The sequence below is a fragment of the Colletes gigas genome, unplaced genomic scaffold (genome assembly GCF_013123115.1).
Source record: "Colletes gigas isolate AHSC1104 unplaced genomic scaffold, ASM1312311v1 Colletes_gigas_Sc00099, whole genome shotgun sequence".
Taxonomy (NCBI): Eukaryota; Metazoa; Arthropoda; class Insecta; order Hymenoptera; family Colletidae; genus Colletes; species Colletes gigas.
The window spans coordinates 20,372-47,906 of NW_025106725.1; the positions used below are offsets into that span (position 1 = coordinate 20,372).

At 34.7% G+C, this 27,535-nt stretch overlaps 7 protein-coding genes across 17 annotated transcripts; 2 read left to right on the forward strand and 5 right to left on the reverse strand.

Annotated features, from left to right (window-relative positions):
* Positions 1-162: 162 nt before the first annotated feature.
* Positions 163-6,639, forward strand: LOC122404070. Of its 2 annotated transcripts, none has more exons than XM_043407953.1 (4): positions 163-1,011; positions 1,087-1,128; positions 1,223-5,285; positions 5,379-6,639. In XM_043407953.1, the coding sequence occupies exons 3-4, from the start codon at positions 1,296-1,298 to the stop codon at positions 5,670-5,672; spliced, it is 4,284 nt and encodes a 1,427-aa protein (XP_043263888.1). In that variant the 5' UTR covers positions 163-1,011; positions 1,087-1,128; positions 1,223-1,295; the 3' UTR covers positions 5,673-6,639. The 2 variants fall into 2 exon arrangements, with proteins under 2 accessions (XP_043263888.1, XP_043263889.1); XM_043407954.1 differs by lacking the exon at positions 1,087-1,128 and having other exon boundaries at positions 163-502; positions 929-1,011.
* A 524-nt stretch (positions 6,640-7,163) lies between these two features.
* On the reverse strand, positions 7,164-10,861 carry LOC122404071 (bifunctional 3'-phosphoadenosine 5'-phosphosulfate synthase-like). Its single transcript, XM_043407955.1, has 6 exons — positions 10,546-10,861; positions 9,213-10,016; positions 8,671-9,105; positions 8,387-8,596; positions 7,819-8,101; positions 7,164-7,522 (listed from the first exon to the last, which is right to left on the reverse strand). The coding sequence occupies exons 1-6, from the start codon at positions 10,588-10,590 to the stop codon at positions 7,428-7,430; spliced, it is 1,872 nt and encodes a 623-aa protein (XP_043263890.1). The 5' UTR covers positions 10,591-10,861; the 3' UTR covers positions 7,164-7,427.
* A 673-nt stretch (positions 10,862-11,534) lies between these two features.
* On the reverse strand, positions 11,535-12,380 carry LOC122404079. The gene is made up of 2 exons (XM_043407972.1): positions 12,194-12,380; positions 11,535-11,937 (listed from the first exon to the last, which is right to left on the reverse strand). The coding sequence occupies exons 1-2, from the start codon at positions 12,304-12,306 to the stop codon at positions 11,535-11,537; spliced, it is 516 nt and encodes a 171-aa protein (XP_043263907.1). The 5' UTR covers positions 12,307-12,380.
* Positions 12,381-12,527: 147 nt separating this feature from the next.
* Positions 12,528-14,177, reverse strand: LOC122404075 (nuclear nucleic acid-binding protein C1D-like). Of its 8 annotated transcripts, none has more exons than XM_043407962.1 (3): positions 13,773-14,177; positions 12,934-13,154; positions 12,528-12,787 (listed from the first exon to the last, which is right to left on the reverse strand). In XM_043407962.1, exons 1-3 carry the CDS (start codon positions 13,796-13,798, stop codon positions 12,618-12,620), a joined length of 417 nt encoding a protein of 138 aa, XP_043263897.1. In that variant the 5' UTR covers positions 13,799-14,177; the 3' UTR covers positions 12,528-12,617. The 8 variants fall into 8 exon arrangements, with proteins under 8 accessions (XP_043263897.1, XP_043263902.1, XP_043263899.1 ...); XM_043407967.1 differs by lacking the exon at positions 13,773-14,177 and adding an exon at positions 13,589-13,757; XM_043407964.1 differs by lacking the exon at positions 13,773-14,177 and adding an exon at positions 13,467-13,578.
* Positions 14,178-14,797: 620 nt separating this feature from the next.
* On the reverse strand, positions 14,798-25,136 carry LOC122404072 (WD repeat, SAM and U-box domain-containing protein 1-like). 2 transcript variants are annotated; one of them, XM_043407958.1, is made up of 18 exons: positions 24,527-25,136; positions 21,715-21,924; positions 21,437-21,608; positions 21,154-21,299; positions 20,843-21,069; positions 19,715-19,950; positions 19,488-19,578; positions 19,141-19,244; positions 18,931-19,073; positions 18,415-18,610; positions 18,075-18,220; positions 17,655-17,863; positions 17,176-17,447; positions 16,973-17,063; positions 16,575-16,669; positions 16,122-16,283; positions 15,692-15,839; positions 14,798-15,498 (listed from the first exon to the last, which is right to left on the reverse strand). In XM_043407958.1, the coding sequence occupies exons 2-18, from the start codon at positions 21,825-21,827 to the stop codon at positions 15,335-15,337; spliced, it is 2,715 nt and encodes a 904-aa protein (XP_043263893.1). In that variant the 5' UTR covers positions 21,828-21,924; positions 24,527-25,136; the 3' UTR covers positions 14,798-15,334. The 2 variants fall into 2 exon arrangements, with proteins under 2 accessions (XP_043263893.1, XP_043263892.1); XM_043407957.1 differs by lacking the exon at positions 24,527-25,136 and adding an exon at positions 23,145-23,339.
* Positions 16,517-26,033, forward strand: LOC122404074 (myosin-2 essential light chain). 2 transcript variants are annotated; one of them, XM_043407961.1, is made up of 4 exons: positions 16,517-16,675; positions 24,868-24,900; positions 25,144-25,449; positions 25,572-26,033. In XM_043407961.1, exons 1-4 carry the CDS (start codon positions 16,651-16,653, stop codon positions 25,676-25,678), a joined length of 471 nt encoding a protein of 156 aa, XP_043263896.1. In that variant the 5' UTR covers positions 16,517-16,650; the 3' UTR covers positions 25,679-26,033. The 2 variants fall into 2 exon arrangements, with proteins under 2 accessions (XP_043263896.1, XP_043263895.1); XM_043407960.1 differs by lacking the exons at positions 16,517-16,675; positions 24,868-24,900 and adding exons at positions 23,945-24,165; positions 24,254-24,281 and having other exon boundaries at positions 25,572-25,983.
* A 210-nt stretch (positions 26,034-26,243) lies between these two features.
* LOC122404073 lies at positions 26,244-27,409 on the reverse strand. Its single transcript, XM_043407959.1, has one exon. The coding sequence runs from the start codon at positions 27,237-27,239 to the stop codon at positions 26,517-26,519; it is 723 nt and encodes a 240-aa protein (XP_043263894.1). The 5' UTR covers positions 27,240-27,409; the 3' UTR covers positions 26,244-26,516.
* Positions 27,410-27,535: the final 126 nt, after the last annotated feature.

The window sequence follows — 27,535 nt, forward strand, 5'->3', positions numbered from 1 at the left end:
TATTTTCTTATTATATACGCGTGCTTATATTTTGTCGTCGAATATTCGATAATTTGTAATTATTGCATTTAATTATTACGATTTTCGAATTTTCAATTCCACAAATGCAACCACGGCCATTGCGAATATACGCAACGTCATAAGCTCAGTGAAGGAATTTCAGAACCCGACGGTAAAACGTGTCGTGAATTTTCGTTTCAGTGCGCGCAGTTGAACCGACTTGCTTTACGATAGTTACATCTCTCGGATCGTAATCTATGACAGATTTTAATAATACATTACTGTTACAGAGTATCGTGTACGAAAATATTCTATGGCTATCGAAAGCTAGTCATGAATTTCGGAAGTGTAGAATGCCCGTTGCGTAGGTCGAAAAGAACATACGCCAAAGGCGCTATTGAATCGCGCCATCTAGATATCGTTAGGAAGAAATTATATTAGTGAAAGTTTAGAAAAACTTTTGAATAATGTTATTACTCTGTCCGATAACGAGTACTGTAAGGTAAAATTAATAAATAGAAAACTTGTTATAACGCACACCGATCACGATTGCGTGAAACTTAAACGCAAGAGCATATACGCCTTATGATTAAATCCACATAACCTCAATTTCGGATGAAAAATGAATACCTGCGATTATGAGAGCGTAATTTCATATTTGTCTTATGGAGAAAATGAAAAGATTCAATCGTTTCTGAGAGAAGAAATCAAAGGCATTTTTCATTTTACGAATAAATACGTAAATTTTAAAAGTCTGAAAATATCGGTAATATTAAAGTAACGACTGCAAACTTATTGCAGTAACAATAAATATATGTATAGTAAAGTTACACGAATTGAGTTTTATCAGTTTTTTTTTATAAATCATTGAACTCGTTAATGATGGCATCTGATGCATATAATAGTCTTGTGTAAAATTATTCTGCAGGAAAAATAACAAACACTCTAAATACAACATGCACAAGCAGCGTTACAAAACGGATTAAAGTTTCTTTCTTAATAAACAATAAGGTAAATCAAATATTTACATAATGTCATTTTTTCCACAAAGTTTCAATAATGTAATATTATAACTTAAATTTACAGAATCACTTTTACGATAAGATCGTTTGTTTACTTTATTTCTTGGTACGTTTTGTGTACCTAAAATTCAATACGAAAGAATAAAAGTATAATATAACGATAACATTTCTATTCAACATACTTTTCTTTTTCTATTTAGGTTGTTAATGTTAAAATATTTGCATATACGTGTTTAAAATACAATGCAAAAAATTTAAGTTATTGGATCAAAGATGCAGCACATTGAAGTTAATAACAGGGATCATAATTATAGCGAAGTAAAAGTAGATAATCTTCAACATAGCGATAGCAGTATTCAAAATGTGTTTGACAATGATATTAAAGCAGTATGTAAATCAAACAAATTTACATTAGTATCGAATAAAGAACCATTTGGGCAAATTAAAGATATAAACGAATTGAAGAAGATAACACCACGTGTAAAATTATTGGCCCACGATGCCAATAGTTTAAACGAATTAACTAAAATTTCTTTGCACAATAAAATATCTGCACAAAAAAGGTTGTCGATATCGGAGCAAACAAAACAGGAGTTGAAGAAGTACTGTAGAACTTGCGCAGGGTTAAAACTCCCATTGGTCGACATTTTTAGCGAGAAAGGTATTCAAATGAGATTGAGTCAACAAATTAAACACTTGGAAGAAATAAATCCGTACGACAGCTTATCGACTCAAATGTGTATGGACTGTATCTGTGACTTGAAAATGAGTTACAAATTTTTTATGCAAATTAAAAAGGCAGAAGTTAAATTGAAATCTATTCACATTACTCTGACAGATACGGTAGCAAGAAATCTAGAGGTAAAGAAATTGCAATCCGTAACGAATATAGAAAATTCCGAGATGCAAATAGAAAATTTTCTAGATTACGATAGAAATAATCCATCTACTAGTAAAGAACACGACGAACAGATACCCAGAGAAAGAGCGTCTTCAATTTTCTCGCTAAAAGATGAAGAAAACTCTTCGAAAGAAGTCGAGATCATAGACGAGAGTGTCGATGAATCGGAGAATAAAGTTGAAGTTGAGATTTTTGAAGACATGGCAGTTGAACAGGACAGTGACGATAATGAATCTATAGAAGAGTTTGATCCGGATGATCCACCGTTTCAACCCGATACTTCCGATGCCGCGGATTCTGACGATGAAATAGATGTACAAGTACCAATCGTAAGGAGGCGGAATACACAGCAGAAGGAAAATATTATAAAACAACAGTGTTTGCAACCGGTATTTCTTTGCGATAATTCAGTTGCGGATAATGAAAATACAGATTTTAATCAAACAACATATAAATATGATACATCGCTGAACGCGTACATTAAAGTAGAAGACACAGACAGTAGTAATTATGCTAGCAAACCGTATAGCATATCTAAATCTGAAACTATAAATAATAGCGAAAGTACAAAAGAATCGTTAAAACAACCAAACATATTAAAACGCAGGCTCTTATTGCAGACAAAGAAAGACTCTACCGAAGAGACGGATGAAAATACTTGTCAGTCTAATACCTCCGATAAAAATGGAAGTCACAAAGATGTTAAAGTACAAAAGTTAGATCTACATAATCCTTTGAGCATTAATAGTAATCAAGAAGATGGAATTATGTATGTTACTGTTAAAGGTTCTAAACCGAATGAAATATTATTAGTAAAAGTTAAGAAAATGGATAAGGCTTTAGAAAAGAAAGACGATAAATTGGCGGGGGGGAAGAAAAATTTCGATATCAAGCCGATGGAAAAAATCTTGAAGCGGTACGAGACGCTAGTTACAAAAGAGAAGGATTTGTTTCCAGAACGAACAAAAAAGTCTGAAATACGAGAACAGATTATCGAGGAACAAATAGAAGAGTACAAGAAGAAACGGGAGAAGGTATTAGGCGGTCATGCTAATATTTCTCTTCCTTTGAAACTAGAGGAAACTCATACTCGTTACATTAGGCGTAACGAGAATCAAGAGAATCAAAGATGCTCTGTACATACAGGAAGTGATTCAATTGTAAATATACAATTTAATAAACATAGTGATAGCAATGTAAGTACTAAGAAAATTGAAAATGATATTTCAGAGATTATAGAGCCAGTAAAAGAAAAGGCCACTAGCGAGAGAGCATATGTAAATACCGAGGAATATTTATCGCGTTTAGCAAAACTTAAATTAAAATGGGAAGAAGCAAAAAAGAAGAAAGAATCTCTTCAGAAGGAACTGGACGAGTCTTATACAGAAGGGAACATTGAAAAGTTGGCAAGAATTTTGGGAGAAAAAGAAAAGAACCTGCAAGATTTTCAAGATTATTTGAGGCAACGTAAAATTGTAATTACAAGATTAAAGGATAAGGATATTATATCTCTTTACGAGGATAGAAATAACGCGGTGCTTAAAAACAGTTTGCCCGATTTAATAGATGAGACCCAGCCAGCGGATTATATTCCGGAAGAACATTACTTGGAGTGCGATTATTGTCCGGAAACATTTGCTTCTAAAGAGGTGCTCGAGGAACATCTGAAAATGCACGATTATAAAATCATGCATTTTTGTGAGGATTGCATGGAGGAATTTCCAACAAACAAGGCGAAAAGGAATCACAATGTGATTTGCATAAAAAAGTTGTTGTGCAAATACTGCGACGTGATACTAGATTCGAAAGGAAAGAAGCGTCAGCATGAACAAAAACATTGCGACAATATATTCGGTCAACTGTGCGACATATGCGGCGAGAAGTTCAAGCATCAAGGAACGTTGGATCAACACGTGAAAACGCAACACATGAGTTGGGAGAAAATATTTCAATGTCCAAAATGTCCGAAAAAATTTGCGTTCAAACAAAAGCTCAGCTTTCATTTGAAATCTGTACACACGACGCTGAGAGCCTATTTATGCGAGGATTGCGGGGCGGACTTTAAAAATCCGGCAAGTCTTCGACACCATAGAATACGTAAACATCAACCGGTAGGGAATAAACGAGAGTGCCCGGTCTGCCATAAATTAGTACCGTTTTATAGTCTTTCGAAGCATATGCATACTCATAAAGCGTATACCATTCAATGCCCGCATTGCGACAAAATGTTTAAAAATAGTTCAACCTTAAAACAACATGTAAGAATTCACGAAGATCAGCGGCAGTTCCGATGCGACACTTGCGGCGTTGGTTTTAATAGGCGCGATGGTTTGAGATTGCATATGAGAGTGCATGAAAAAACTGATAGCAGAGGGTTAAAGGAATGTTCGTGTCAAGTTTGCGGCGAAAAATTTCCGAATCATTCGACCCTCGTTATACATAGAAATCGAGTTCACAAAGACGGTAGACAATACACGTGTCATATATGTAATAGGTCAATGATTTCTACTAGATCGTTAGAATGGCATATGTCTCATATACACAATGAATCTCTTCCCGGTGTTGTGAAGGAAGACATAGACGGGACACCGGAGAAGAAAAGGGTATCGTGTTATCATTGCAATAAAACTTTCAAAACAGAAATGATTTTAAGAACGCACATTAAAAACACTCATATGGAGAAAGATCCTATGAAGTGTTTAGATTGCGAGTTAACGTTCACTTCTGAAGTGAGACTAAGACACCATATGATGGTGACGCATAATAGACTAGAAGGAACTTTACCCTGTCCTCATTGTCCGAAGAGATTTGTGAATCAGCTTCGATTGAAAACACACATGATATCTCATTCCGAGGAAAGGCCGTACACGTGTGAAATTTGTGGATTTAATTTAAAGACGAAAATTCAGTTGATCAAGCATCATCAGAACAGGCACAGCGACGAGAGGCCTTTACAATGTAGATATTGTCCATGGAGATGTAAACAAGTCAGCGCACTCGTCTGTCACGAGAGAACACACACAAACGAACGACCATACTCTTGTAGCGTGTGTAGACAGCGTTTTAAATACCTCGGCGATAAAAACAAACACGAGAGACGACACGAAAGTTTAGGGGGATCTGGATTTAAAAGAATAGTACCTGGTCGAAATATTAAACCAAAAATGCAAGAAGATTCGTCTTGTTCCGATCAGGAGCAAGAAATTTATGCTAAAACGGAACCCGAGGTTCCCGAGGGCGAGTACGAAGAACAGATAGATCAACAGTTTGAGGAAGAGCAAATAGTTAAGTTCGAAGAACAGGGAATAGTAAAATTCGAAGAACAAGAAATAGCAGAAGAATACGAACAAGTCTACGAACAGGTAAATAGAACTTAATAATAAATTCATTCCCTCGTGATTTCTACAGAAAAATGCCCCCACGCTTATTATTATACCACATGTTTATTTTGTTAGGAATACGAAGAGACGTCTAGAGAAGCCTCGGATGCAGCGGAAGTTATAATGAATATGGAAGACACTACAGTCTACACGGAAGAAGTAACTGCAGATAATATGGAACCTGCCGAAATAATGGCAGACGAAATGATGACGAATGAAATATTACAATCAGGTGCTGTGGTTCATTTGCAACAGGAAGATGATTCCGGGAAAATACAAGTGATTCCGGTTATGCTCTCCTTACCTGATCTATCCGATGCAAATACAGAGGTCAATTTAGCCACAGCATCCATTATGTATAATAATTGAATTTAATATCGCAATTTCCTGCTGTGGTATTAATTGTAAAAAGAAGAGACTTTTAAAAGTTTTATTGCGGTGATTACAGTTTTAAAAGAAAACCTTTTAATTGGGGTAAATAAATAGGGGCTAAATCACATTCCTGTAACTAAAATTATGGACATTCGAAAATGTATATTTCCTTGAAACCGTATCTAGGTTTCAGTCGCTAAGGATACACTGAACATGTACCCCAAAGGTCGTGATAATTTTCTGCTAGTTAAAGCAGAAATTTTGTAAGATTATTTCGCTGTATGAAAATACTTATTAAGATTGTAAAAATGATGATACAACAAATTTTAACTTCATAAATGCTTTTCGCTATAAAATTTTCGTTTAGTTATAAAAACGATTAAAAAATAACTGTACTACGATATAAAGTATTTTGTACAAATCTATAAAGAATGAACATATATATTTTACTTGATAATACATATATAAATTTCATGGTACATATTAATAAAATTGACATTATTCATAACCATGCGTTTATTTATAAAATATGTCGTTCGTGATTCATATTCATTCGTTTTTTGTTACGTTTACTAATTACATTATTTTCTTTTGCGAGTATTTTTTATTTCTTACTTGGTTAAAGCGTGGACAATAATTAGTTTTTACACATTGTAGAGATATTGCATTTTACAGTTGTAAATTATAGTAAGAATAAGAAAAGAAAATCCAATAGATTCTTGGTACTTTGAGTGCGGTTTTTTTTGTAATATATATTAATATAACATACACATCGGAAGAGATATGAATATCAATTTCTGTACATTTCGGAGAAAAATTACAGAATTACAGAATTTTACGTATAACGAAATGGATGCCCAAATACTAGCTCAAGCATCATTATTATTATTAGCATTACTTCATAATATTTTTTTAAATAACAGTGAGGTAAAAATATTCATGTTAATTATAATTCTAAATAATATACGACTAATATTCTTATTATAAAATCAAATTCATTGATATAAGCTTCAGTAATTTTTATACACATACATGATCCATTCAAGAATTTATTAATTTGCTCAAACTATTTTCAAAATATTGTATAATTATTTAAATTTTAAACGGTAGAAACAATTTTCGTTCACCACGCATCACATAAGTTACACATTTTCACAGTTTAGTTTTCTTTCTACTACAAAGCAATTTAATATTTTAACTTTTATTTATTTGCTTATATTATCGAATTTTTTGTCTGTGACTCATACCTGTATTTTATTGTGGCAATAAAAAAAAAACTTGAATGTCAGTTAATTTTCTATTTGATATTTTATAAAGTATTTTTAAGGTATTTACTGTACATATAAACGCTTATCGAATATACATTAAAATTATGCATGATTTATGGATTACAGGAAAATATACATTTTTAAATGTATACGTGTAGTCATAAATAATATATTCGTATAAAATGTACGTGAAAAATACAATTAGGTTTTGTATCTATAGTATAAAATAAAATTAACGTACGCATCGTACAATAATTGTAAATAGATTTGATTTTATCTAATAGACAGATAAATATTGAAATCCCTGTGCTGTACAAGAACAATGTACAAATATACAAATGTATTGCAATATTAAAATTGCACTAGTTTTAGATCTTTTCTTATCTTATTTATTATGCTACAACAGTTGTCAATTTAATTTTACTATGCTAAATGTGTTAATTTCAAATGTTTAATAATCTCTAATGTTTTTACAAATATCTTTTTACTTTTCCAAGTTTTGATAGTATTGTGCCAAGACAAGCCATGCTTTGGTTGACATAAAGCCTTCGGGTGGATTTTCACCTGATTTGGCAAAACCTGTAAAAGAACATTGCAAGTGTTTTCAACATTAAACTTTTCTACCTTTTTTTTAATTAGCACATTTCGTACGAGTCCAATAATATTATGGTTATTACAATCTATACATTTACAACTATGGTACCGAACTGTAATTTTTCCAAATCTTTAAAGTGTATAATAATTACCTAATTATTTTTAAATAGAGTGCAATTGCAATGTGATTAAACGTAATCAGATTACATTTTGCTCAACTCTGAGTGAAACATCCGTGTATGTACGTATGGATAGGTATGTATAGTGTATATGATACATACCACGCATTTTCGTTCCCGATATGAACTCAAAATCTTCTTTCCGCTGTTTGTCAAAGAAAGACATTTTTTTATATTTTTTATCGTATGCTGCAACCTTAAACGGTATAATTTCTAGGTTCTGCAATCCTCGAGCTATTGATAGAACTCGAGCGCCATGAGTGGGATCATAAAGATTTCCATCTGGAACTGCAGTTTTATCGGGATGCGGTATACCGGCTGGATCTCTTCCAACAATGTAAAAATTAGCACCTGCATTCATTCTAGCTTTCGCATGCCATTGTACCTAATATTAAATTAACAGAACTGAATCAAACAGTAATAGAAATATTATAGAAGTTTTTAATGTATGAAATATTTAACTCACGGGTAAGTACGTGTGCTGCAGGGAGCTGGTAAGTTTGCAAATAGGACGAAAGAGGAAGGAGAGAAAAGTTTTCCATTTGATCTACCTATTCTCACCACTGATCATTCAGTAAATAGGACGCGGACTTTAGGATAGAGACCATAATCATCGGGCCCCGCAAACTTACCAGCTCTCCGCGGTATACACACACGCATGAAAATTTACCTCAACCGGTCCACCATACATCATTGGACTTGGAAAAATTGCTAATAACGTAGAATTAGCGTCTAGGACTCCTTCGTTGAGTATAGCCTCGTGTTGCAGAATTCTTGTATGTAACGGTACATCATCATCTTTTGTCCAACCACCCAGGGGATGTAAAAGTAATACAGGATTTTTAAATCCCCTTTCTTCCAACAAAAACTTTTTCGTGTCCTACAAGTAAAAGATCTAAATCCATCCATATTATGTAGGTTCATTTTAAACACTAAATAAATTAATAAACGTACTTGCATTAACAATGCATGACCATTATGTATAGGATTTCTAAGTTGAAACGCAAACACAACGTCAGCTTTCATTTTTTTACATCTCGTTCTAATTTCATTCGGTGTAAGTCTATATTTATCGAGACCATCGTGCCATCTGATTCTTTTAAGAACTTCTATATCACCACCTACCAACCAATCTCCAGATTCGTGAATCATTTTTACGTATGGGTGACCTAAGTTGTTGGTACCAAATTGCCATCCGCATCTTTCTTCTTTCCTGTGAAAGTAAAATCCTGGCCTACGTAATATCGCAACAGCCTTGTTTTTGTATTTCAATGTGAATGCTGAAAGTCCATCCAAACGTTCCTTATCTTCTGTGCATATTGCAAGAACTATTGGAACAGACTGATTGATTTCCTTGTCGCCTTGAAGGAGACATTTTAAATGCTGAGTCTAAAAATATCGTTCAAGTGTTTTATACTTGGAATAATAATACATTAATTGCTTAATAACAGTTTTATGTAATTGCTTCGTGTTTTACAGAACATTATTGCATATACCTGGAGATACTGATCTTCTCTCATAAAACCTGTGAGAGGTGCAGCCCAACCTTCCGCTAAAACCTGGACCCATTGTACATCTATATCACTAATTTCTAAACTTTGCAGAGTACTAGCTTCTAATTTGGCAGAAGATATTCGCGATTCTGGAACGAATAACTCCCGTATCGGTACTATGGATTTTTGCAGCCCCGGTATAATGCATTCTTTCTCTAGAAGATCAATGACCGTAGCGGCCGATTCTTCTGGGGTACAATTTTCCGTGGTCACCACTAAATCAGGGTTTATCGGTCTTTCGTACATCTGATCTATTCCAGTAAAACCTTTAATTGTTCCTTGACGTGCCTTTTTATACAATCCTTTTGTGTCCCTAGCTTCGCATACGTTGAGAGGCGTATCGACAAAGACCTCGAAAAATGGAAGATCCGACATTTTATGAATTTGTTTCGCCAGTTGTCTGTCTTCCTCGAACGGCGAGACAAAACTACATAAACAAATTTGACCGCTATCTGCGAATAATTTAGCTACTTCTGCGACTCTTCTTATATTTTCTTTTCTATCTTCTTTGCTGAAACCAAGGTTACAATTTAAACCACTTCTTACATTATCTCCGTCAAGACCGTAAGCAGCAATCCCATGATTTACTAAAATAGCTTCAACTTGAAAAGCTATAGAAGTTTTCCCTGCGCCGGAAAGGCCTGTTAACCAAACGGTACATCCACGAAAACCTCTTACGCTTCCCACTGCCTGTCCACGTTTTGCTCTTGACACATGGTGGGCTTGCTCCGATATATTGGTACAAGTCTAAAAAAAAAAATATTCTTTATAACATAAAATATAATTTTTTTTTTTTTAATCTTTAGTTACAATTTGTGCAGTGTTTAATATGGCTGAAAAATAAAATCATTATGTTCAATACCAATATGAACATGAATTTTAAACACCATACTAGTTCAAATGATAAAATAATATTGTTTAAAAATTTTTTTTTACATTATGCACATCCATTTATTAAAAACAAAAAATTATCATAATTTCAATAATACATTTACATTACTTAAACCTGGATATCCGAGAAAAAATGTAAAAAAAATAAAAATGTATAGGTATTTTATGAAAATAATATCTATATTTTACATTTGTAGAAACGTGTGTGGATAGGTAGGTGCGTGTTTATGTATGTATGTATGTGTCCGTGCATTGCGCGCGTGCGTGCCTGCATACATTGTACTTTACTAGTATATTATAACTTGAAATATTTTACTTAATTAAATATTATGCATGAAAAATTATTTGTAAAACTTGGTATCGAATTCATTTCGATTATACGTACCGTCATTATTCGTTTGTTTGGAATTTCGATAGTTTCGTTTGACATAACTGTACTATATTTTGCTTTGTATATTATCTATCCACTTCTGCATACGTGGCAATTGATCAGACGAAAGTAAAACTCGTTATATCTTAGATTTAATAAAAGCTACAACTAGCTTTCCATGATCAGAAAACGAATCCTGAGTAGTTCGCGATAAGTACACGTTTTTCAATGGTCGTCATTTATGAAAAATGCTGATAAATTACAATAAGAAATATGTACGTTGTCAACAACCTACAGTTTCGAGAGACTGTTGCGACCAATTGCAAGTACGAAGCATGCACTAACGGTACTAGAAACCTGTTCTAGATACTAGACATATACTAGCGCTTCGGTAAAACATACATAATCTGTTAATAATCCTAATATGAGCTGTTCCTAAATTACATAGGTTTAACATTTCTAGATTTCACTATTTCTATTATCGTTTCAAAAGCAATGTTACAGAATTATTCGCTTTCTTTACGAAATATGTATGTGATTACGCATGTTCCATAATTTATTGTATATCATAATAATATGATAACAAAAACTAAAAGTGTAAAATTTTAAAAAGTTACATATTCTTTTATTCAATATTAATTCTCATCTTTGAAATCTAATGATATTTATGAAGCTTTTCTGTTATGAATGTTTGAATTAGAAACGTTATCTGATCAAAAAATTTTATCAACATAGACATAGAAATTCATTAATTATATATATTATTTCGTATAACATTTGTGTTTTATTGATTTTAAAGTTCTGATTGTTGCTATTTACGTTCTTATTTAGAGAGGAATATGTAGGATAAATAATAATTAGTAATGTTGTATTTTTTATACAAAAGAATCATTTATTTTATATGATTTGCGAATTATTACATGACAAAATTTTAATGTCACTTACATATGTAATAATAAAATAGAAATTTTTTAAATATAAGAATCGTACATATATTATATTTGTTATAAATGCTTTATTATAGTGCTGTACTTTTCTTTCTTGGAAGTCTCGTCTATCATTTGTTTTATATACATGTACGAAGTACTTGGATTATTTGGAAAATAATATACTTGGGTATTAACGATAGATATGTCTTCTGGGTTGCATTCCATAGTTACAGAGTACATAGGTCTTCCGATAGATCCAAATATATCATCTATGTAACCCAACAATGTGTATTTTGTTCCACGCTTTAAAAACAGCTGGGTGCCAAAATACAAAAGACCGTCAGAGGAGAACGGTTTTACAAGCACTACATTAAGTTCTTGAATAATATTGTCAATTTGTCCTGCAAATTGTTCATCTTTTTCTTCATTATATTCTACGTTATTTTGTATTTTTATTTCTTTGAAAAGTTCACTTATCCTACAAAATAAAGTATACATATGTATATTTAAAAATGATATATTATACAGAATGAACTGTGTATGTTAGTGATTCATAGAGAAAACAAGTTGTAATAGTTCACACAGTTCACTCAGAGTATAAACAACGAGTCGCTTAAAATTATAATCTATGTATAATGTTTCTGCAACGAAAGAAGAACAAAGTTGTGTAGAGTGTGTGCATGTTCACATTATGCCATTAGTAATTATAAATATTAAGAGTTAATGGAACTTACTGATTCATCTGTGTGAAGTTACTTCCATTCTTTGAAGGTAATATGTAATCAGATGTGGTTGAAGTACTTGGTTTAGAATTATTTTGGTATTTAGTTCCCATTATTTTATTCATAGAAAAAATTTACCACAAAAATGAGAAATATATTTGTTATATGTTTGAATTTTATGATAGTTCTCGTTTCAAGTCTCTTTGCAACCATTAAGGGTTATGAAGGAGAAGTAAATACATAAATGCAAAAAATGTCCTACAGACAAACAATATTTCAAAATATTGGTATACCTATATGATACATTGAATTCTTAAAAAAAAAATATTTAAAAACACAGAGAAAATACTAGAAATTAATATCTTGCATTTTATTAACTTTAATATATTCTTAAATTAAGTTACAGTCATTTTTATCTTTGACATCGTTGCTTTTTTCATTTATTATTCTTCATTTCCCATAATCCATTTCTAACAAATCTTTGTGCAGCATCTTTATTTATACGTGGCATAAGAGTGATTCTTTCTTCTATTTGTTTCGCGCGTGTCATAGATTTCTTTAAGCGTTCATTTTCCAATCTTATTTTATGCTTTGTCGGGTCAATTCCTAATTAACAGTTACATCGGGTCAGTAAGTACTTAAATAATAATTTAATTAATAATTAAGTTCAGACATAAGAAATATAATATTTAAACTAATTTAAAAAACTAATTTTTAGACAGATTTTCTATTTTATACTTCTAAATTTTTACCTTCTGCACGTAAATACATCCAAAACATGCTGTTTGCACTATAAGACATCAATAGATTGTATTTAATTTTGTCTGCATTTGTAAGTTTTTCATATATATCTGGATCCGTAGCGAGTTTAATCATTTCTTCGATTTTTAATATTCCATCTCGATATTGTTCTAATTTTGCAATTAGATCCTTGTCGTGTGAAAGTTCTTCGAAATTCGTGTTCATGTTTAGCCTAAAAAATCATTTTTTAATCTATTACGTAAGTACACATTAATGTAAATGCTTTTCTTAGAAATCAAATAACTTTTAAAAATTAAATGTCTTCAATCTATTGTCTATGATCTAGATATCTAATGTTTGAAAACTTGCAAGTTGCGAAATATTTTGCCCTCGATAGAGATTATGGTATTTATAGTTTATCATTATTGCAAGCATTAGTAATCTTAAATTATGTAACTACTTTGTAATAGTAAATATTCTTTTACTCGAAAAATTCAAATATGCATCTTTTTCATAGTCAACAATGTATGTATAGTTATAGTACTTCGTTGCTTTGCAGTACAATCAACAATAATTAGACGATATGTTGGCTTTCCCCGCCACTCCATTACACGCTAAGTTGGTTCGTCGTTACTAGTGTCGCGGCGACACTGTCATTATACCAACCTACATGGCAAGTATCATCACAAGCGAATGGTGCTGCCGCCTGTCGCAAGAACGTCATCTCAACCGCTACAATACCCTCGCTCATAAAGATGAACAACGTTACAGTTTAACCTTTCATTAAAAATAAACAAGAAGGGAAAGGATTGAGACTCAGCAGGACTCGTGACGATGAACGACTCCTCGCTCTATGACTATTCGTAACGTCGTCATTCGTTCTGTAGAAATTGGTACGGTAGGACGTGTTATACGAGTAGATTTTACACCTTATGAACTTTCGTGGCCCAATCTGACTGCCATACCGACCGGAAAATACGGAGCTGATTTTAGCGCCCTCTTCTCATGGATGGCGGTCAGTTGAGAAACTATTCACTGAATTAGTGTTGATGAGCAGCCAGCTGTAGCATGTGCGTAAATACATTTGAGTTGACTATGGAAAGGATTGAAATTCATTTCTAAATCTATTGGTAACGTTGCGAGTAACACGGAAATGGTAATGGGTCTCGAGAATCCCAGGAAAATGGGCCGAAAAAATATATTGGGTGAAGGTCTTCTCGTATGCGTATGTCTCGTCTTTGGCAGTGTCTCGATTAACAAGGTACATACATACATATGTATATGTATACGTTTCATTTCTCGACATCTAAATGCTTCTGTTAATTACTGTTGCACTCTAATAATGCCTTCGTTTAACATTAATACATTTATAGTATAAATTGAGTAGGAATTGTAAAAAAAGTTGAATCGGTTTCGCGCGTTTTCTTCGATATTTAACCGGCATCGATCGATTATATCTTCCTAAACGAAATTACATATCTTGTACACACTATTTCGAGTTCAATCATTGTTTAATTACGATTAAGTATGTGCAACCTTGGTGCATTCGATTTTAATTTGTATTTTATTTCTGTTGCAGTTTGTGATTGGAATTTGAATGTAAGAAAAGTTATCAGCTCGCAATCGACGCCATGACACTTGTGAAATTAAAATCGTACCAATTTCAAATGGAGTAATAAGGTTTGGTAAAATTTAATATTTGTATATTATTAAAATTATAAAAATCTTTGAAAAATTGGTCCTCGAACATTGCCACGGATGTATACTTGATATTGTTCGTGCAAACATGCATAAATTAACGCTGAAAAGTTGATAAACGAACGATTAAAGTAAACACATTTAGAGTCGTAAATATCCTGACTTTATTTATTCTTGTGTAAACAAACAACGAAATGGTAAGTTTGTGTTGTATTTATTAAGAAAAAGGAAAAATATTGAAACCTGCATGTCCACGTGAAATTAGTAGGAAAGATGGTTTATCATTTTGTTGGTTTTCAATATTTTCAACTAATGTGCAGCAGACTCGTCAATTTTGAACAATGTATTATATTATCGGGTTCTTTAATGTTTTTTTTGTAAAAGATATGGTTTTTAATTTCTCCTAATATCACGTGGACTGTATCATATTTCAATTTCTCCAATGTCGCTGACATCGAGTATAAACCATGCTCGATTTGGCTTGGAATGACAAGTATGCGCCCGTGCGCGTATATGTATGTATACAGGGTGTTTGGTCAGCCCTGGGAACAATTTTAATGGGAGATTTGAAAGAGTTGAAAAAGTGCAAAAGATGTGCAAAAATCATTGGACATTATGTAACGAAATAGGGGGAAATAGGTATTTCGCGAGTTCGTGTAAAAATTCATATCACGCTTTATACTAAAACAGACAGAGCGATATTGTTGTCGTCACTCAAGACTGAGGTCGGTTTCCATGAAGAAAAGTGTATATAGTGTTTCTGAGCACTATGTTTGGTGAAAGCGAGGTGTCTTGAAGAGATTTGTTCGTCATTGGACTAGTATATTTACCGCATAAAAACCATTCGTTTATAGCTGCTCTCTCGTACGTGAATCCATCTGAAAACACGAGAAAAGTATTTAGGTAGAACGGGACTTGTAAGAACAATTGGTGAATCTGTCAAAGTTTCGCGAAAACTTTAATTTTTAGTATAAAAGAAAAATATGTCGCTGTAAATATTACTTTCGTTATTACCATTACATTATAGTTTCTGATTCGAGAACGTAAGTAATTACTGTTTATGCTTCTTACCGGAGCACAAAACGGGTTCTTTCATTATTTCGTGCGTGATGGGACATAAAAATTCATGAGGTATTTCAGCGCCGTCTATAGGCACTTCTACAGCATTGCTATCTTCGCGTTTCAACCAATACAATTGGGTCTTGAACGCTTCCCCTGCCTGAAACCATATATTCATATTTATAAACGGTACAACAACGTTGTAAACTAATATCAATTAACCACTGTTCTGCCGAGTTTTTTCTCAATAGTCGATCCAAGATGCGCCAACGGTCTCTTATTTTTCTTTTTTAAATATTAGAAGCCTATATTTAGTCGGTAAGCGAGCCTTTGCTATTTACTTGGCGAGTATGTTTCCCGAGTTAACTCGGGCACAGCAATTAAATGGTTAATCTTAAAAAGATCGATAACGAGCGACAGATTGTTTGGCAAATAGACGCACTTGTTCGTCTTGTTCAATTTGTAGCTTTTTGATTAAGTCATCTTCCGATATAGTAAGCAATTGCCGTCCAGTTAGGGCTGCTATGTAAGCCTTTTCTGTTAACATCGATAGCCCTATTTCGTTTAGCCATTTTAAGGTATCGTCGACCCTCCAGTCTGCAACCTGATGCGAAAAATATTATTTTGCGTTTTATGGAACGTGATTCCAGGCGTTCTGTTCTTACGCGAAATACAGGCATCCGAAAAACAGAGATTGAAAACACCAAATCATAACTACGCTTAAAAGTTATAATATAGGGACTTTTTCGAAGCCTAATTACCTATCGGATACCTGTATTTTGCAACAGCAACAGTGGCCAAATTGTGGCGAAATCGTGGTCAAAGTACAGGAAATAGTTGTTGTCAAGTTTGGCCACCACTGCTTCGTAGCATAGTTAGTCGTCGTTTTACCTACCTTATGTCTGTTGTGCCTCAAGTTATCAATCAGGGCATTCTGCGAAATCAGTCGTTGGGGTATTGTCCAAATTAAAATGGTTCTGTCCAAGCCACCTACTCGTTCGAAACAGTTATCGTTAATGAAAGAAAGGTACGATCTAGATCAGGGATCCATAAACCTGAGAAGTTCATGTCCGAAATACAGTGGAATTTTATCAATGCATTTATCCTTTTGTTATCGGAACGTCATTGATATACTTTTGTTACAGAGATATAACATTGATTTTTTCAATATACGTGTTTAGCATATAGCAATATTATAACGTAACACAGTTTGAGAATCCCCGATCTAGGCAATGATCAGTGGCGTGTACCATAGAGGGGGATGCGAAAAAATGAAAAAGCAAAGATGGAGACCTGTAATAAAAAGAGACGTGTCGTCGGAAAAAGCACAGGTAGTTACAAGACTTTCGTGTTCCTCCAGTACGAAGAGGCAAGCACCAGAGTACTAAAATCACATTATTTTCTCAATTATAAAATATGCTGATATAAATAATAAATACCTGGCTGTAAACTGCGATAACTGATATACGGTTTCGTTGGGACATTCGTGTACGTACCACGCTCCAAATACGGGCTGTTCTGTCGGTAGCTACGCTTCCTAGGATTTCGCCTTGATTCGGCGAGAACCGGACACACGTCACATTACCGCCATGTCCGGTCAAAGTCTTTTTCTCTTCGTACCGTATATTGCCGTCGCTGCTTCCAGTACCAGCCGACGTGATCTCACTTTGCTTGTAAATTGTTATTTGCCACAACTTGACCAGTGAGTCGTTACCACTGGTAGCTAGTAGATAGGATTGCTTCTTCTTACTTCTATCCGTCCTTTTTCCTACATTTTAAAACAATACATCGAATTACACCTATAGCTCCATCTAAAATTGGCTACTCGGATGTATACTTGCTATCGACCAGCCTAATTTAAACGCACCGATACCGAACTATATTATTATAGAGGAATCTAATTTGCGGCATTGTTTCGTTAAAACTACCGCTACTACTGTAGTTATCAGCCATGAATATTGGCTGTAGTGTTTACCAGCGATCATGAAATTGTCCGTTGGGCTGAAATCGCATCCTTGGACGCCCAAGTCGTGGGCTTCTTCGCAGACCATCAACGCGGTGCAATATTTGTCGTTGGCGGAGTCGAACAGCATCCAGGTTCCCCCGTTGCAAGTCGTAACCAAATAACGGGAATCATGCGTAAAAGCGATCGCGTTCACTGCATCGGAATGACCTCTGTAAACACTGTTCTATCATTGGATAACTTAACAACGGTCCTGTTGGTCGTAGCGTATAAAACTTTAATCCAATTAATAACTAATTGTTTGAATATTGTATGTATTTTAGTAGTGAAATATCAGACTGTTGAAATGGTAGGAGTATATGCGGATGTTTGGTCGGTATAATTACATTCCTCGCATTTATAAATTAGCAAACAAGTATGAAAGTGATGTACCAAAGTTCGGTCATATTACTGACATCCCACAGTGTGGTCCTTTCGTCATCCCCGGCTGTGGCGATTTTGGTACCGTCCGGTGACCATCGACTCACGCGAACACCCGATCCCGAGTTTACGAACGAAGATTTTATTTGACACCCGTCCTGTGACAAATCAACGAAAACGGGAATGAAGAATACCCAGAAGAATATACCAATAAGAAAGGTAACAACATACATAGTATAAAACGTTTTTAAAACTAATAAATAATGCGCTAAAATATTTATCGTATCGTCGCAATCAGAGGAGATACTCGAGTTGATAAATTTAAATGGGTCAGCCTGTATACGGCCATTACCTCGGTATTCCAAATAATGGCTGTGCCGTCCAGAGAGCAAGACGCGAGCATGCTACCGCAGGGACTAAATTCCACGTAGTTTATACTGTACGTATGACCATCCAGTGGACTGTAAGGTTTTTCTTGGAACGTCATGGTAACGTCGGAACTTTCATCCTCGTTCATTTCCACGCTCCAAACGCGCACCAACTTGTCCCTAAATTCGATAATATACTGATATAATAATTAACGGAAACATAATTTAAATAATTGTATATTTCAATGTACATATAATGTAAAGCCTAAGTTCAAGTTTCTTCGATATCACGCGAATCTAACAATACAGGATGACCCGTACAAAGCGTTACAAGTTGGTTATGGCGCCAAGGTTATTTTAACCCGTGTCGTTTTCTCGTACATCCAAAAAACTACCGAGGAAAAACCTTGAAAACGATTTCCCAGAAAGTTACTACCGTCGAGTGTACTTGTACGTTGTGTACCTTTTCGACTGAAAATTTAACGATATCAATGACTAACCCAGATCCAGAGGCGATCAGATGATTTCCGTAAAAGGCCACGCTGTTTATCACGCCGGGCTGATCCTCCAGCCTTTGAATTAATCGCACGTCGTTAATCGACGTCTCCGCGTTTCTCATTACATCTCGTTCGTGTTTAACGCTCTACGAACGAAGCAGAAGAGCAGAAGATCAACTATGACACGAGTGTTCGTTAAAAATTTTTACCTACCTCTTCGTCCAAGAACAACATAGGCGCCGTGCATCGCGCGAGTTCCGAATCGAGGCACAAGCTACCCGTTAGATCCCAAACAATAACAGACTTGTCGTTGGACCCTGAAGCATCGACAATTCAAAATGGAACGTCGAAGAGAAACGGTTATCAGAAACTTCCATTGGGTTGTCGCGCGTCAAACAATATCGAATTCTTAACGAGAACTTTAGTCGATCAAACGCGTTACACTATTTTTAATCAGTTTTTTAATCAATTCAATATGCCGCCGGTTTGAAACATTTGAAAAGTTTATGAAATCGATTGTTTCGCGTACAACAACCAAATAGATCGTATCGCGGAATTACCTGTCGCTAATAAACTCCCGTCCCTCGAGAACGCACAACACGCTACGTATCTATTGTGTCCTGATAATGTCGCCATTATTCTTCCCGTGCTCTGATAGTTATCAGTATTATATGAAATTAAGAGAATTTATCATTAGCTACGTGTTGGTATTAGAAACAAATTTCAGTTGGGCGTCTTTCGAATTGTTTCGAGCTTTTCTTTTTATCCCTGGTTATTATAGTCGTACCGTTTCCCAGATCACGGCTGTCTTGTCGAGGCCGCTGCTACCGATGTACAATCCATTCGCGCTGAAGCGTACGCAAGTCAACGCACTACTGTGCTTCTCCATTATTCTGCAGATATTTATTTGGGCAGTGAACGAAGCCTCGCATTTTGCCTGCACCGCGGTTACCTCCCACAGTTTCACGCAATGATCGTTACCACAAGTAACTAGTTGATAGAGCTGCGTGAATGGTTCGTTACCTACAAACGAATCGTGTAAGTAGTACTCTCCTATGTAGGAATATTATCAGGCGTATGGAAAACTTTTCCATCGTTTGGATATATGTACATAATTGTTTCGTGTTAGTTTTCGTACGGTACTCTAGGATGTGTTCAGGATGATTTTAAAAAAAGAGACAACCTGTAACTGTAAAATATTTATAACGAAAGCAGTTAACTCGTAAGTATGTACGTGTCCATCGTATTATTTCAGATAGATATCAGTCTCAAATAACGTACAATACTGTCATTACCGGACTCCGTATTGATTAGAAAATATCGTATATGTATGCAGCGAATATTGATTTCAGAGTTATTTAACGTGGCAAAGTTACGCTATTAATTCTCTATGTAAATATCGAAACGTGTGGCGGAATATTTTTTCAAATTTTGTTTCCGGCAAAACAATCGTTATCCTAGAAGTTTTCTTAATTTTGGTTGTGTAACAGCTGCTGGGGTCGTTGATGGAAAGGACAGTTCGAAATCCGTTATTTTATTCATTGTATGTCGAGAATCTAACACAGCTACTATAAACAACTATTATAGAAATGGTGATACGTGATTCGTATTTCATGTTAGGAAATTATTTTACCCCAGCAGGTGTTCAAACATGCTGTAATTACAGGCTAAAGATTTTCTAACTCGTTTCTTTACACTTCCCTCTACATTTTTAAAGTGCGTAACAATTATAGAAGAGCAAATAGTTTTAACTGTAACTTTCATATTATCGATTCTAATGCCGTCAATAAATACGCTGTACGTAAAATTATGTTTCTTAAAATAATAGTTCAAGTACAGTTTATCCTAATTTCTAGAATCATCCTCTTCTCGAATTCAAGTGTCGCATCAAAAATAGTAATTTTACGGTACTTACTTGTGACCTCCTGGAATGTCGAAACATCACAGGAGACGACACCTAAATCATGAGCATCGTCTACCCAGGCAAACGCAGTAACCGATTGGTTATTGGATATGCTCGAGTCGATAATGTCGGCAGTAGAGAACAATTTTAAGACGCCGAAAGTGCAAGTCGTAATTAACCAGCTGGAATCCGGTGAAAAGCATACGCTCTGTATAGCGCCATCGTGTTTTTGAAAACATCTAAATACGGACAAAGATATCGTTTTATCGAAAAGTTGGAGCATTTTCAGGCAAATTATATCGCGCGTGTCGTAATTATCTTACTTGATCAAACTCCTTCGAACCAAATCCCAGAGACAAACTTGACCATTGTCTCCGGCAGTTACGAGTAGCGATGAATCTGGAGAGAATCTACAAACTCTCACAGCTTCTCCGCCCACTTGGACCATGGTGTAAATTTTCGATCCTGTCTGTCGAGGTACAATAAGCACGCGATACGCATTAAAAGCATTCCACGTGATCGTAAATTGCATACGTTTTTCGAGTAAATTATTTCGCAACTATCTCAAGAGAGAAAGAAACGATAATTGCTTATCACTGAACCTACCCGTAAGTTCCATAATAACGTCGTACCGTCTATACTGGCCGAAGCTAACATTGTTGATCGCGGGCTTACTTTTACCGACGTCACTCCATACTTGTGCCCCAACAAAGGTGAGAAATATGCTTCCACGTATCCTCTGGTCGCTCGCCATTGCCAGACCCGAACGCGTTTATCTCTAAAAAAAGAGCCGATTAATGACTATGTAAGATCTCAAATTCTATAAAATATGTTTGAAATATGAGATATGATAAAAATTAAATAAAATTAAAATTTCAAATTACCCTGATCCTGTCACCAATATGCAATCACCAGCAAAATCGACGGTGGTTACGTCGCTCGTGTGAACTGTTAAGGTCTGCAGAGATTGTACATCCCCGATCGTAACGGCAGACATATTGGAAAAATAGCGGCGAGCGATTAAATCCAATCTTATTTATTTATCGACGGATCGCAGCTTTTGATATTTCGTCCGCTGCGTGCTATTCGTGGCACTGAAAATACGTATAAAAGAAAAAGCGGTACGAATGCAGTAAAAACGGCACTTTGCCGCCATTAGATCCGACACCGGTTACAAAAATCTTGCACGCGTACGAACCAACAAATTGTTAATCAAATTCAACTTAATGGGACGGTTTTTAATTAAATTTCTTACTTATAAATTGTATATTGATAATGAATGCGAGTGTTTTCGGGCCGCAGGTTCACTACGACTGATCTAAACATTGTGTGTTTTCAAATAAAATGCGTAAAAGAATGTTTTGTTATTAATTTTAACCTTTAGATTCTTATCGCTTTCTGCGTGTACCGATAGTTTTGTGACTCACTGTATAAGGAAACGTAAAAAAAAAAAGCACGAGACCTTGACATTGATTGATGCACGCGTTCAGCAAACGTGGCTCTATAGTACAGGTCATTTTACGGATAAATACATACATATGTATATCGTAGGAGAACCTTTTGTTTCGTACACTGTAGTTATTGTCATTCCAGCAAAGTATAATGAAAAATTAATCCTCGTCGAATGTAATCGAATGAAGTAACATTGCGCGTGATTATATTGATAACTGATAAAAACGAAGAATGGAACGGCATAGAAATTGCATTTTTTTTATTATCGATTCGTTAAAATTCGTTAAAGTGGAATCGTTTTGCACGATTGATTACAATTCCTGAAACTTTTATTCGAATAATGAGAAATCATTCATAAATGTTTCTGTTGATTAGAATTCTAAAAAAAAGCTAGTTCAATTTCATTATGTCCTCCGGTTACATGGTTGTGCCTTCCATGCTTCTATGTCCTTATACATATTTTATGTGTATGCATCTCTTTATATCTAATATTAAATCATATTTTCTTTTTCATGAAATAGTGCATTTTCTGCATTTGGATCGATCATTTTAATACGAAGCTCTAAACAGCTTTTGCTCGTGTTATAGATAATCTGATAAGTATACATATAATTACAATAAATTCATTTTAGTAAATAGAGGAATTATTGTGCCGATATTTCACTACACGTCTGTCTGTTTAGACTGCGAACAAATTTCAAATTTTGTTTTAAACAAAAACGATCGCGATTGGTATTGATTGCAATCATCTTTTTTCTTTTACAAATGCTCCTTTATATTTGTCTGAAAAATTCTGTCTCGGTGTTCCAAGTATTAATTAAGCGATGGTAATCAAGAAAAGGAAAAAGAAACATGTACTCACGTTATGAGAAGGCACATGTTCTAGGTGTCATTGCTCATTTGGATCTAACATTCGCGCAATGTGCATTCGTTCCACTCACATCACATACTGTGTTGAAAACAGAGAAACGTGTGTAAGGTGAAACATCTGATAGCAACTTTTCCGACCGAAGCTTTTGACATTGTGGGACGCTAAAGCGTTAAACGCATGTCTACTTAGCCGGTAAAATCGATAGTACGAAAATAGAACTCTACCGCGAACAAGTATACCTTTTTCGATTTACCTGACAAAAAGTATAATTAAGAAAAAGAAGTGACAGAAGTAGTCCTTAGATTTGCGGAGCGTGTCGTATTAACTTTAAATTCAATAGTCGAAACTAGCTACATACTATGAATTCTTTCTGACGCTCGATTATTTTACACTTTTAAATTTTCACGACACATAAACCTTATCGACGTTATTATATCTTAACAAGCGTTTTCTTTTCGCCGCTTTTAATAAATACTATAATTCATTCGATTTAAAGATAAAGTTGATGTAAACAACAGATGGTTACGCGATCGGAATTCCATTGGTCCGTCGTGTCGACGTATCAATATTATCATTTATACTTTCTTGTAATTTTTATACGCGTCTAAATACTCATATATTAAACGGTATATGGACTTCGCACACATATTTTAATCAGACGTGCACACACATATATTTAAAATGCACGTGAAACAGGGATCTTCGTTTCAATATCACCGACAACCATTCTCCATAAAAATGCTTGTTGGGGATTTCAACGTGTCGGTGAATAAGAATGACTGCGAAATCATGTTGATGAAAATATTGTTGGTGATTTAAAGGTAACCCCTGTACTTCCATATCAAGGTCGAATGACTACGCGTCCGTTGTTCACGGACGAACGTTTGAGTTGAAAAGCTTGCAATTAGTACGATCGAGGCGCTCGGTTAGTCGTGTATGTATGTATATACGTTAGAGTAGAGCGGCAGATACGTGTGCGATTTTCGGTTCGTATTCGATAGCAATCAAGATGGTAAGTATCAACTTGCATCGTCTTCTTCTATTAATGGCAATATTTAAAAGGTAAACAAAGGTAGAAGGCAATTGATTTGTGTTTACAGGCATCTTACTCGGAGGATCAGCTGGCAGGTAAGTGAACGCGAATGTGATTTCTTCTGCAAGAAGCAAAGTGAGATCAAAGAGGGGCGGACAGTTTTTTCTCGGTGCTTAATTCAGGTCAAGAATATCGTTACCTTATTAGACCCACCCTGGTGTCACAGACTTGCGTGTCGGTGATTACCTTTTATGGTTAGGTACTTCAAAGAAGTACTAGCAGAAAAGAAGAAAGCAAGACAGAAAGTGAATAGCATCGCAATCGTCGCGTCAGTTCATACCTTCATGTTCCTTTTAAATTCTTTTCAACTTTACTTTTAGCAATTATATTCATATCAAGCACAATATATATTGCATCGCGAAGCGAGTTTCAAGACTTGTCGGTTCTTTTTACCGTCAGAAACTGGAGAAAGTGATACACAGCCACGACATATTGTCCTGTTAGTTTCTTTTAAGTTTTCGTCGGTCGTTGTTTTCGTTATTACATCTCGCACATTATCGCCAACAAGAGAAACTTGGGCTTATTTTATATATATTATACTGTCCACGACAACTTACTTTCGATCTGTTGTTTTTTCCTGTAAATATATAAAGTGCAAAATGTATGGGTGTAGTTATCAAGAACTGACTAATAGAATGATGTCATCGATCGAGGGTAAATAAAGTTGCTGTTTGTGAAATATAGATGTATCACGTTTCGATTTTAAATTACAAACCAGTGTTTTTTACTATTTATTTAAAAGTTTGAGTGCCAAGGAACACAATCTATAGTAAGCGTATATTCTTACAACCACATCCAGCACTCGAACGATTAAATAAATTTCCATACAAAATATATAAAACTTTCTTACTGTTATTTACAATGCCAGTAATTAAAGTTCTTGGTGCGTTATGACAGAATTCCAAGAGGCATTCCAGCTTTTTGACAGCCGAGGGGATGGAAAAATTCATGTATCACAAATTGGAGACGCGTTACGAGCACTTGGGCAAAATCCAACCGAATCGGATGTAAAGAAATTCACTCATCAACACAAACCCGACGAACGTATTAGTTTTGAAGTGTTTCTACCTATTTATCAAGCTATAAGTAAATCTAGAACATCCGATACTGCGGATGACTTTATAGAAGGTTTACGTCATTTTGACAAGGATGGAAATGGATTCATCTCTTCTGCTGAACTAAGACATCTTCTAACAACATTGGGTGCGTCAAATAAGCGGCTTCTATTTGCGACTCAGCTTCGTATTACGGATCGGAAATGAATTTTACTATTTCGGCAAATATTTATCTTGTTAAAAGTTAATCGTATGTTTACCTTATATTAGGTGAGAAACTCAGTGACGAAGAAGTTGAAACATTATTGGCTGGCCATGAAGATTCACAGGGTAATATTAATTATGAAGATTTTGTTCGCCAAGTCATGTATGGATGAACGTGTATATTGTGAGAAATCATATTACAGAAAGATTTCTGTTTGTTAAAAAATTTCTTCCAAGGTTCAATTTTTTCCAACGTTTTTACACATTACATTGTCAGTATTTACCATCTAATGTGGAAAAATTTAATGGTTAATAGTTTTATTGGAAGCTGGGAAATATTGGTTTCTTAAATTTAGTTTCTATTCGAACGATTGAAAAATTTGTTATGCATCGATCTAAAAGTTATATGAAAATGGAATGCATAGATTAAAATTGAAGTGAAATCTAAAGACAAAATGTCGGCAATACGACTTACACAGCTTTTAACATAGACATTCCAAACCTTTTCTTATCGTTTTTATACATTTTATAGAAGGCAATCGAGTATGAACAATCATTCTGATTTCATAACTATAGTTACTTTCTTATCGAGTATTTTTTTCCAATTTAAACGTAATAACTATTTTCTGTATAAATACATAATAATGTATAAGGTTATGAAAATGTTGTATACCGAATAAAATACAATTTTTTAAAAATTAAATTTAGATTAGTTCTATGTTTAATTATTATTGGAAAGAAAAACAAACGATACATAATACATAACTAGAAGCAATTGGTCTAGAACCTTTTAAAACAAAGTTCAATCGAAATTAACGATAGTTAAAAAAAAAACAAAAAAAGATTCATAAATATATTACTTTTAGATACACGAAAATTTCTATTTAACGCTATAGCGGGAATACTGTAATACGTAGAAAAATATATACAGATATATTGTTAATACTGTATGAATAAACGAATTGAAGCCTGAAAGACGACATGCAAGATCTATCGTAAAATGATCGCTTTCTAAATCTGTAACACCATAACGGAAACAATATTGTGCGGTGGTGTGTCCTGAAAAATGGCTCGTCCTTCAGGATCTTTATATATCAGAAGATCGACGTCCATGACGCTTTTCAATCCCAGTTTTTCAGCCGACTTTTTCGAGTACACGGACGTGTATACCCCGAACACGAATCCAACATCCTTTAGATTATGTTTCGCAAATGATATTCCTTTGGTCATTAGTGCCTTTGAGAGGCCCCTTCTTCGATAATTTTTCTCAACAGCAACCGCGTAAAATTCTACGGCGGCTTTTGAATTTGGAAACTTTCCGTACAAATCAGCTGTCTCGCTGATCTCGGACAAATAATCGAAATACTGTTTCATTAATTTCGTTAGGGGTGGATTGGCGGCAAACGCAGCGGAAACTCCGTCAACATTGTTGTCGAACGTTGAGTTTCTACTGACGATCATTAGATTCACGCCAATTATATTTTCGGTCGATTTTTCTAAAGCCATCAAACAAGGCGAAAAAGAGAAGATCGCCCGTATCAATCGTTCATGGTCGATCCACATCGATTCCACCTCCTCCCTTGTTCTTGTTACTCTTGTTAGTGGGTTATTGTCTCGCAGACTTTTCAACATAGTCTCTTCTTTATCAAAATTTTCATGTAGAAACGATAATACCTTGGGTAAGTGTGACTCTTTCGCCCACTCAATGGTATAGAAATCATCGTTCGATTCCATTTTTAATCTGATTCTTATATTTAGCTATATGCTATATTGGTTGATTTCTTTTCTATTTATATTTCTATTGTTCCTTGGAGCCTTTTCACAGGACGATACTTGAATGCGATATGCGTATGATTGGATATCGATCGTAAGTACATGCAAACTCAATAGGAACGTTAAGACAGTAATTCTTGTAGACTGCGCTGACAATGAGATACAAATTTTCAACATGTATTTCATTCTCAAAAATAGCATCATAGGTATATCTTCTACTTCTTACTAGGCATATACATATATATGATATATCACTG